Source organism: Argiope bruennichi, chromosome 10 (genome assembly GCF_947563725.1).
Source record: "Argiope bruennichi chromosome 10, qqArgBrue1.1, whole genome shotgun sequence".
Taxonomy (NCBI): domain Eukaryota; kingdom Metazoa; phylum Arthropoda; class Arachnida; order Araneae; family Araneidae; genus Argiope; species Argiope bruennichi.
The window spans coordinates 101505254-101517440 of NC_079160.1; the positions used below are offsets into that span (position 1 = coordinate 101505254).

At 30.9% G+C, this 12187-nt stretch overlaps 1 protein-coding gene across 4 annotated transcripts in view; it reads left to right on the forward strand.

Moving 5' to 3' along the window:
* Positions 1-12187, forward strand: part of LOC129987901 (E3 ubiquitin-protein ligase UBR3-like) — a 73233-nt gene that overhangs the window by 37072 nt on the left and 23974 nt on the right. For all 4 annotated transcript variants that reach the window (XM_056095887.1, XM_056095889.1, XM_056095890.1 and 1 more), the window contains exon 20: positions 7851-8115. In XM_056095887.1, the coding sequence (XP_055951862.1) occupies positions 7851-8115 (265 nt within the window). The remainder of the gene's footprint in view (positions 1-7850; positions 8116-12187) is intronic.

Below are 12187 nucleotides of genomic sequence, written 5' to 3' on the forward strand. Positions count from 1 at the left end.
TTATTATATACAGTTGGTTCATTTGAAACCAATTAATACGCTTGCATTTATTTTTGAATAATTTGGATTATTTCCTGCATTAAAATTAGAAAGTCTGAAATTTTTTTAATGAGAATTAAAATGAAATATATATACAAAAGAAATATACAAATTATAAAGCTATACATGTTCATATATATGCATTCGTTACGGCACTCCACCCCAACACCGTGCACGAAGCACATCGTTGTGTTCATATATATGCAGTAGGGGAAACGAAAAAATAAATTTTTGATTTTTAATTTGTAGTAGCGAATAAAAGTTGCGTTTTGGTGTAGATAAATAAAATTATAAATATGAAAAATATTGGAGTAGGTCTTGAAATGCTGGAAGGACGTTCAAGTTTCATAAAATTGGAAATTTTTGCTATATTATCATGTGGGAACATGATGTTGTTTTGGTTAGGGGGGGGTTGAAGCTCGAAATTGCGTAGGCAAATGAATATTGAAGCTCAAAATCGCGTAGGCAATGGATAAAGCGTAAATGGCAATTTTCCTAATCTTTTAATTGCATATATTTTTTTACTTTCTTTTACCAGTATTGTATTATTATTATGCATGCTTCTTTGAAAGAGATGTGTTTTTAACAGGTGGACCTGCTTTTACCAATATTGCTTTATTATTATGTATGCTTCTTTGACAGCAGATGCGTTTTTAAAAGGTTGACATAAAACTATGGCATTATAGCTGTTATTTCATATCAAAATTGCTTGAACTACAAAACTTTGTTTGCCAGCTAGAAAAATTGAAAATGAAAGTTAAAAAAAATTATATATAGAGAGAGATAGAGACCGATAGAGAAGTCTCGTGATTGTTTCAAACCGGTTTAAACTGGTTAATGACTTACATTAATTAAGACAAATAATGACTTTAAAATAATAATGTTCTCGCATGCTAACTTGAAGTTTGCAATCAAAGATTTCATTAACATTTTTTAAAAAGTTCTTTTATGAAATAATCAACTTTTGATTTTTAATTTGTAATAGTGCATAAAAGTCGCCTTTTGGTATAGATAAGATAAATAAAAATTATAGAAAATATTAGAGTACATCTTGAAGTGCCGTAAGGATGCTAAAATTTTATAAAACTTGCAACTTTTTAAGGATTTGTGTGTGCCTCGATTATGAAATAAAATGCTTTAAACAGGCATTTTCATTTGAATATACGAATAAAAACAGTTTTACTATTGCACTGGCATGGCACTGAGTCATCACTGGAGCAGTTGTTATTGTGGTAAGGGGGAGATTTGTCTGCGTCCGGTGACAAGGACAGAGCTGGTTTCAAATCAGTAGCTTAACTGAGTGCAGTTCAGTTCGCATCTCCACTCCGTCAATTATGTAACTGATTTGTTAGTTTGTGCGCTTGTGTGCTTTGCTATGAGTAAAAATTGCTCAGTCTAAATTAGTGAAGACAAGGCAAATATCAGTGTGTTCTATTTTTGGGAAATTTAATGATTTGCTTGAAGTTGAACTCACTACATACGAATCTAGTGCTACTGTTAATATTAGATATAACCTCAAAATTGTTTCAGAGAAGGATCCTTCTGTATGTGAAATATGTGTTACTTTAGTTCACATAATAGAACAAATATGGTCAAAAGTTTCTGTTCAATCAGTGCATGACAATTCCATTAATGACGAAGCAGGAGTTGAAACTTTCATAGGTTTTATTTTCACATATACAGTGGTGGCCAAAAGTGTGGACATTTTTTGAAAGTTTCATGTTTTTCAACTTTGCGTGCTTGTAGAATATATTAATTTTCACTTAAATACAAATGTTTATATATCAAATTGAAGGTAATTTAATGTAAAATTTAATAACAAAAGCAGTATTACAATATCTGTATTACAAAAAAAAAAAATTACACTCATTTTAGCAAGGTCTATTTTAGATTTGCATTTTTTTAAAGTGATACTTACACAATCAATACTTAGTAGGATAACCCTTATTTTTTAAGACAGCTTCACAGCGTCTTTTCATCGAGTGAACGAGTATTTGGAGTTCATCTTTCGTAATCACATGGTGCCAAGAATCAATTACAGATTCAATAAATTGTCTTTTAATGGATGGACGTTTTTATCATACAAGAATTTTCAAACATCGCCACAAATTTTCAATTGGATTGAGATCAGGGCTGTTTCCTGGCCATGGTAATACATATATGCCTTTATTTTGAAACCATGCTTTGCATACTTTTGCTGTGTGGCATGGAGCTGAATCCTGCTGAAAAATAAATGGTGCTTTGTTGGGGAAGAAATCCCTGATGGAAGGTATCAATTTTGGTTCCAGGACAGTTTCGATGTATTTTTTGGCATTCAGGATGCCATCAATCACTTGAATTCGGTGCACACCATCTGCAGACATACATGCCCAAATCATGGCATTTGTTGTTGTTTTTATAGTTGCTTCAATGCAATGAGGATGAAGCGTTTCACCTACTCTATGTCTCACGGATTTTCTACCATCACTACCAAAGAGCGATATTTTAGTCTCATCGCTCCAGATTACTTGCTTCCATTCATTTTCTGACCATTTAATGTCTTCTTTTGCCCACTTAACTCGTTTTCCGCGTTACTTTTGATTTAAATATGGTTTTTCCTTGGAATTCTAGCCTGTTGTCCAAATTCTGGTAACCTTCTTCTTATTCAGAACTTTCGTACACCAGAACAAGTCACTTAACCACCAACTTGTCTTGCAATTTCAGCATAAGAGAAGCCATTTTCTCTCAATATGGCAATTCGGCTTCTTTTTGTAGATGTCCAATCAGTTCTTCTTGTTGGTGACATTGTTTAAAATTAGTTTAATTAAAATAAAGGACTTAAAATATTCAAAAACAGCAATACTCTGTTTAATTGTACTAGTATGCATCATTCCGCAAAATATTTCCACAATAACTCTTTTACCATCCAAATAACCTAAACTATAGTTACAGATATTTGATGGGTCCTCAGAACAGTGTTTGTGATTGGCTAGTACGCTTTTATTACAAAAGACATCATTATTCAAAACGATTTGTGTTTGTTTGTTCTACTAAAATGAGCGTAACTTTTTTTGTAATAAAGATATTGTAATACTGTGTTTGTTATTAAATTCTACATTAAAGTACCTTTAATTTGATATATAAACATTTGTATTTAAGTAAAAATTAATATATCGTACAAGCATGCAAAGTTGAAAAACATGAAACTTTCAAAAAATGTCCACACTTTTGGCCACCACTGTATATGGACACAGACATTTCTAAGCTACCACATAAACACATCACAACACAAAAAACGGGAGAGAGAGAGAGAGTATGTACATGTCGCCGCGTTGGTGTCTCGAATACATCTGGTTAGGGGAACAGAATTTCCCCTTTCCTCCACCGGAGGGAATCAAAACTCTAACAGTTTCTATTCCCTTTACTTCTAGCAAAAGAATTTCACAAATGATAAAAGTTTATCATACTAAATACAAGAATTTATTAAAGTCTGAAAGCAGAAAATGTTCAGATAACTTTGAGTCCAATATCACAGAATTTAGAGAAGAAACTAGATGTTTATTTGATATTGCTTATTTGTATGAAAGAAAATAAAAGTGTCTGTTATGGAATAAAAGGTTCTAAACGATCAATGCTATAACAGGAAAATAGTTATAGGTAATAATGATATAGCTACAACACATGCACTTTCAGGAAGAAACAAGCAAGAAAGAGTAAAGAACTACAGAGAATAGTTAAGTTTAATCAAAAATGGACAAAAAATACTAGTTCATCAGAAACGATTACTGGCCCAACAATGACAACGCTGAAGATCAGCAGGGTTTTTGTTGTTACTTATGGCACTTTATAAGCCTGCTGACTAAGTCAGAAATTTAAGCCGAGTGTGCAGTAGCTTTTGAGTGCAAACCCCTGAGGGCAGAAGTCTGACTTCTAGCTCATATGATGATTATACTCACACACTCGCTTGTACAAACCTTTTTTACAGAGAAGGTTTTTACCTCTTTCACACATCTCACAGATAGAGCACAGGGTAGAGAACAACCATTGCCCAAACCAGGACTCGAACTGGGATGCCCAGATCACGGGGAAGACGTGCAACCCCTAGGCCAGGCTGTAGTTCACTATAATAAATATTATAGAATCTCACTATCAGATTAGTCTCAAAATCATTATTTGTTGGTTCCACATGTCTTGGAAAAATTTCACTTCATTTATCAATTAGCTTATAATGAAGCTTTGTAATTATTAAAATCTTATTTTGTTGTCAACAGTACATAAAAGTTTCATAACTCATGCATCAGGAAGTGAACAAAAAATCAATTATAAAATTTTTTGTTTACAAACTTTAAATAAATGAAGTTAGCTGAAGATAGCTCAAATGTCTGTGGTTCAATCACAAGACAAGGATACATACGAGCAAAAATTGATTCACGTGTGAATATGCTAAAATATAATTAAAAAAACAGTTTAATGTGGCAATGAAGTAGAAACAAACATTTTGCAGCTGTACCATTTGTAATCATTAAGAATATAGAAGTATGGAATGCAAAATTTACCTTAAAAATGTTATTTTTATTATTATACTTTAATAATTTTTCCTGTTGTAATACTTATATATGTATTTAAAATCATCTTTTGTAACATTATATGAACAAAAAAAAAAAAAAAAATCACAATTTTTCAATTTTTTAACAAATTTTGAGCTTTTTTTTAGCATTGAGGGATATTGTTGTATTGCAGCCAGAATTTAAAAAAAAAAAATTCTTTTTGAACCTAAAAGCTAACTTTTCTTCACTATTACCAAACTAAAATCTAAGAACAATTTTTAAAGGCCTTTTTTAAAAATTTCCATTTTTAAAATTTTTTTACACATTTTAAGCTTTTTGCGGCACCTCAAGTTAATTTAATTTTGCAACCAAGTTTTAAAAAGATTGTTTTTGAACCTAAAAGGCAGCTTTTCCGCACTATTACCAAACTAAAATCTAAAAAAAAAAAAATCACTCTAATGTGCAGGATATATATATATATATATATATATATATATATATATATATATATATATATATATATATATATATATATATATATATATAATAAAATACATTTTTCTACATTTTTTACATTTTTCTGCATTTATTTTTTCTCCATTTTTTTATCGTCTAAATTGTAAGAAATTTAAATAATTAAAAAAAATAACCACTTCATTTTTTTTTCTTCTGAATTATGCAAGCTTTTCTTCTGGTTTTGTTTCGAAGTCTATTGAGCATAAATTTAATTGCCTGGCATAGGTACGATTGCATGAATAACATCACAAATCTTATAGAACTGGCCACCTATGACGACCACCTTACTCGCCAGGATTATTGACTTTTTTGGCTATTAAAAAATTAATATAGAGTGCATTTTGTAAAAATTTCAGTATGTTTAGTACGACTTAAAAATTGACTTTAATTGAATTATTCAACAAATTATTGTGGACACAAAAGTGTATATGCTATAAAATATAAGCAGAAGTGAAAATCCTATTTCAGAATTAATGATAAAAAAATAAAGAATTTTTATCTTAATTTTAACATTGGCAAAAGCACAAAAAGTAAAGATTGAGTATTTTGATGGATGATTTTGAATTTCATAACAATAAAAGCATTGTCACTTTATAAAATTAATTTGAAGAATTCATTAAAAATAAAAATAAAAACTGTACAGTAATGAAATTGATATCATTAGAGAGATTTTAGTTTTTGGATAATGCTAAAATCTTTTTGGGAAATAATTGGTTTTGGAAATCATCAATTCCTATTAGGTAAATCATAGCGAGTGATGGTTAAGTTGTTTTCACTCTTGATTATTAAATTTAATTTTGAAATAGGATTTTAGGAACAGAATTAACAATAGGATTTTAATTTTAAAATAGGATTTTCATGATTAATGCTTATTTCTAAATTTCTTTTACATCTTCTAATAGAATGAAATGTTTGACACAACAAGCAGCATTAAAATCTAATTTTGTTGAAGTGTTGAATTAAATGCAGCTGTAAAAATGCTTAATAAAGCAATCTGCTCAAACATTTGTACATAGATATGTTTATATTTGATTGCTGCTATTTCGTAATAAGAGCGATTTCTATGTCACGAACGTTAGTGTTATATATATATATATATATATACATTGCAGGAATTTGGTGTAGTTTCGTTTTTAGATGCGAACAAATTCCCATTTTGAATTCAGAAAAGCTGTAGACTGCAACAGCAATTGCTTCTTTTTGTCTTTAGCATATTACTTTAATTATTGTTCATGACCACACAGTATAACTCCAAAAGCATAGCTAAAATAAAAATTTTGGCCTAAATTGCTAAGAAAAAACTAAAGGATGTGATTCGGCTGTCAATTCTTTTCCTTATTTTCCTTGGTTACATAATTAAATGCGATGTTTATTATTAATTAATTATAAAAGAAGCAACTGCAACAGCAATTGCTTCTTTTTGTCTTTAGCATATTACTTTAATTATTGTTCATGACCACACAGTATAACTCCAAAAGCATAGCTAAAATAAAAATTTTGGCCTAAATTGCTAAGAAAAAACTAAAGGATGTGATTCGGCTGTCAATTCTTTTCCTTATTTTCCTTGGTTACATAATTAAATGCGATGTTTATTATTAATTCATTCAAAAAGAAAGAAGACACTTGTATTTATGGTATATTTCCATCTGGGTTGAAAACTTTATTCTGTTTTATGACAATTCTTCCTCTGCAGAATGATTGACGTATGGTTTCATTGGGCTTTTGAAACTATAATAGATGATCTTAAGTACATGTTCTTTCAAATAATTGGTTCTAGCTCCTCCAAGGTCAATTTGGGTTTTGTCAACTATCTGTGAATCATTGGATTTTTGTGAGTGTAAATGAAAACACATGCTATTTAATGTAAATGCATGTATTTATTATGATAAATAATAAGTTAATGTAAGATAATAATTAAAATAATACATTAATAATAATAAGATAATATATATTTAAATTTAATTTAGAAAAGGCTATGGAAGAACTTTTTAAGAAACACTTTAGAAAAGCATAATAGATTATTTCAAAGTGGGGAAAATATATTAATGTTATTTATCATACTATTAATATATTTGTTCTTGAGTCTTTGATATAAGAAACTTAGTCTGAAGTTACTACTTTTACTTTTTATGTCTGATATAAATTTTCCATAATAACCTATGGTTGTTATGGGAAAGGTTATAGGTTATTATGGACATATGGAAGGTTATATGTCCATAATAACCTATGGAGTTTTTCTGTTTTCTTGTATTGAAAAATGTTAGTTTTCACGATAAAATGAAAAAAAAAATAACTACATTTGTTTTCAATATCTTAAAATTTTGTTTAGAAATCAGAATTTTTTTTTTGGACATCTCTAAAGGCAGCCTTAATAACAGCTTACTAGTGATGGCAATTTTTAAGAAGTGGATATCTAGTAGTATCATGATTTATTCTTCCTGGAAGAGAATTTCTTTTATTACTAATTCATAAGTGATTAAAAGTTTCTGAATAAAAAGATACTTGGAGTTAAATTTATGCTAATCCTTATTAAAAGCATTTACACATTTTCTAAATTAATTTTTCTTATCTAATTAGTTGTAGATTTGCTTCTCTTTAATAAATAAGAGGTACAGTTCTTCTTTCCTTATTATAAAAACTCTTTTGCTCGCATAGAATCATTCTCTTATATTAAATTAAAAATAAGTAAAAGTGCTTCAGATATTTGAATCATAATGATCAGTCTATTATTTACCATGTTTAAAAATCAAATTTGTCAATGTCTTTTAGGTATTGTTGCTGCTGGTGCTCTCCCTTCAACATCTGGGACTACAGCACCACAACAAGATTCTTCAAGACAACAACTGGCTTTACCAGCTAGTAGTAGCTCATACAATATGGCCCTCATTCCAACTTCAGAAGGACTTACAACTGTTAGACCAAAGTGTATGAAATTAAAGCAAGTTCCTGGTCGACACCGAATGCTACTGTCAGATAAAGGCCTGCCTTTAGCTATTGGTTCCTCTGAATCAGAAAGTTGTTCTGGAGAACAAAAGTAATGTATTTAATATCTGTGCTTTAGATTTGTGATTGTTTTAACTAAGCTAATTTTCTGAGTTAGTAAAAATATTGATTTATTTGAAACTAGGGGGCTCCGCTCCCTGCTCGCTTATACTCGCCAATCCCCAGGGACTGTTAATGCAGTTGCTCTCGGATCGCTTCGCACGCGCGCCATCTACTAAACCACTTTAATCTAGCAACTGATATATTCAGATTCAATTTATTCCAAAATAGGATAAAACAATGAAAGAAATAAAAAATGTAAAGCAAAAAGTACACTCGCAAAGATCATCTGCATCAAAGTTCTTTGTAAACATTTTTGTAACCTTTCATTTAAATAACTATATACATCTATCTCCCAAAAAAATAAATTTTTCGTTAAATTTCTGAAATTAAAAAAAAAAATTGTGCTTTTCTCACAATTTTTCAAATTTGGGAACTATAAAATAGAAACAGAATAAAAAAAATTTGATATTTACAAAAAAAAAAAGCTTTTTTCACAATTGTTCAAATTTGGAAGCTACACTACAGAAACAGAATAAGAATTTGCTATTTACAAAATAATAATAATAAATGTCTGAAATTAGCTATATTCAAATTTAGTCCATTCCAAAATAAGATAAAACAATGAAAGAAATAAAAAATGTAAGGCAAAAAGTACACTCGAAAATTGAACCTTAGAAAAGTTCTTCGTAAACACAAATAACTTCTCATTTAGGAACTATATACATCCACTGCAGAAACAAATAAAAAAAAAATTGTGCTTTTCTCACAATTTTTCAAATTTGAAAACTATACCATAGAAACCGAATTAAAAAAAATCACTATTTACAAAATATTTAGGGAAAGAGTGGCAGAATTATATCTAATATATAAAAATCTCGTGTCACGGTGTTTATGTTCGTACTCCTCCGAAACGGTTCGAACGATTTTTATGAAATTTTTTATGTGCATTTGGTAGGTATGAGAATAGGTCTTAAAGTATATTTCATAACGCTAGGTAATTAGGGTGTCCCTATCCACGTTCAACGTACACTGATGAGATCAACGCTTGCTTGAAATCATCGCCACTGTGGTGTAATGTTGAAAAAGTCCAGCTAAAAATAAACATGCGCATCCAAAGGCTACAAGATCCATCTGCTGACACATTCTCGGACCAATTGTTAGATATTGGCAATTTAAAAGTTGCTGTCTATGAAAATACTGGATGCATAAAATTGCCTACTCATTTCTGCACTGTCGTTGATTCGCAAAATGCTCCCATTGACCGCATATTTCCCCATGTACGCACTCAATACATAAATCATGCGTGGCTGGCAGAAAGAGCCATTTTGGCAGCAAAAAATGTGGACTTCGATGATTTAAACTTCAAGATACAGCAGTCGTTGCCAAGCGACTTGGTATCTTACAAATCGATCGATACAGTTTGCGATGCTAACGAAGCTGTAAATTATCCAACAGAGTTTTTGAACTGGATTTCACTGGATTTGCCAGGCATGTCACCATACCTTCTACGACTGAAAGCTGGTTAAAGTTATTTTACTTCGGAATTTGACGGTTGTGCAATGGCACACAATTGGTCATTAAAAAAAAAATGATGAAAAACGTTATCGAAGCCACCATTTTGAATGACAAATTAATTCCGAGCTGAAAATGTTTTGCTGCCACGAATTCCAATGATTCTCGCAAATGTACCAATTGAATTCAAACGCATACCATTTCTTATTAGGTTGGCAATCGCAATGACAATCAATAAGTCGCAAGGCCAAACGATGTCTGTTTGCGGCTTAGATTTCGGCACACCATGTTTTTCACACGGACAATTATACGTGGCATGTTTTCGCGTGGGTAAACCATTGCACAAATACGCATTTGTGTTAGCTAAAGACGTTGTGACAAAAAATATCGTACACTCAATTGCTCTGGAATAAAAAATATATTACTTTTTTCACTTTACGTTGAACTATTAAGAGATCAAACAATGTATATGTTCGTTACGTTAATGAAATACATTGTATTCAGGAAATGAATGGTTGGTGTTTTTTTTGTTTTTATTGGCGATCATCGTCTACAGCGTTCCATTCCTCTTTCTATCATAGATCCCATTCCCCACAGACTTACAATACATTCGCTATTTTTTAATTAACAACCAAAATATTCACTAGAACTAATGCAATGTTTGCCGGGTCAGCTAGTTCTCTTATATGCTTCTAATAGTTTCTTCCTTCGATTGAATCACTGATCAGCAGGTCTTTCAATATTTCCGGTGGATTCAACAGATGTTCCAGAACATTTTTTTTTTAATCATGACAACATTTTGTGTATTTGCCACTTGAATTTACTTCTTTTTCCCATTAACATGCCAGGCAAATTAACAGAGTCCTGGCATAGTCCCACAACTATGTTCCTTTAGTTCGGAAACTTCGCTCCATACACATAAACGTTTAACCCTATCTCGTTCATTGCGACTGGATCTTCTTATGAACGATTCTTGAGCATTTTCATTCGATCTGTCTTCTCTTTTTTACGATTTCATTTTAAAATTGATACGGCATGACTTAAACTCATTTCAAAAAATTTGTCCGTCTTTTGATTATTAATTTTTTGTTTAAAATTTTTTTTAAATCGATGCTAAAATAGCGTTCAATTGGAATCTTATCAAATCGCGTGTTGATGTTCCTGGGCGAGGTCGAAGTGTTGCCATACAGTGATTAACACATTTGTCCTGATTTTGCATTCATGTAAGCATTATACATATATAGACAGATAAAAAGCCCTGAGATAAAATATTGTTTTCTAATGATTGTTTTGCTTAAAGTACTTAATAAGTCAATACTCAAGTACCACAACAAGACTCACAGCAACACTGAGACTTATCAAAATTTATAATGCTCAAGCTTCATAATATAAAGGAATAATTAGAATGTGAGAAATTTTAGGTTTCTTTTATTTCTTGCTAGCATTTGAAGCATTTTTAAGTTGTTATGATCAAAATCATGATATATTGTATTTTTTATGATTCAATTTATTCATCTCTTTGATGATGTACATGCTACTAAATTACATTTATCAAGGACTGGAAAAAAATTTATTTTCTTTTTGTGATCTATGGAAATGAATGGGAGTTGTCTATCTGAAGCTTTCTCATATTTAATCTAATTAGGTTTTATGATCCTCTCCCTATCTAAAAGTGTAGACCTCATAAAATTGTAGGAGGTGTCAGAATTTTATTTTCAGAATATGAGAGTTGTATGTTACATGGTATAGTAAAGAAAGCTGTTAGTTGTGTATTAACCACATGCCACTGACGAATGATAGGTAGTAAAGACCCTATTAGCTAGCAATCTTTGGTGATTATCGCTAGTATGAGTTAATATGCAGATGTTAGAAAACTGAATATTTATTTTTGATGCTCTATTTTAAACAGTTGAAACTGAAATTTTACCAGAGTTACAATTGTAATTAAATTTATATTCTAAATTTTATTTATTTAAGTCATTGCATTTTTGAGTTATTGCATTTACATGCATGCAGAAGTGGCCTGGTGGTAAGGTCTCGGCTTCGGAACCAGAGGGTTTCAGGTTCGAGACCCGATTCCACTGAAGAGCAGTTGTGTAAGGGGGTCTGTTGAACGTTAAATTCGTCCTGACCAAACGTCCTCCCGCTGGTGTGGTGTGGAGAGGGGAGTGCCAGCTCAGGTGTCGTCCTCGTCATCTGACCGTGGCTCAAAATTACGAGGTCCGTCCCAAAATAGCCCAAGTGTTGCTTCAAACGGGATATAACCAATATAACCAAACCAAACCAAAGCAGAAGTAAAAGACTAAGATACAGTCAACTGTTTTAGATTTAACTCAAAATTTAATAAATACTTTTTACTTTAACTGCATAAACTGTGAACTAAATTTCATTTACCTAAGGTCATTTTTTTTTTTAACTATTACATTTATGTGTATGCAAAAGTGCAAACATACAGTCAGACAACCTCTTGACATATTTGGTTCCACATTTAATGTAAATCAAAATCTTAGATGCTAAATCTATGTAGCTCTTTATATTTTGTAATCATT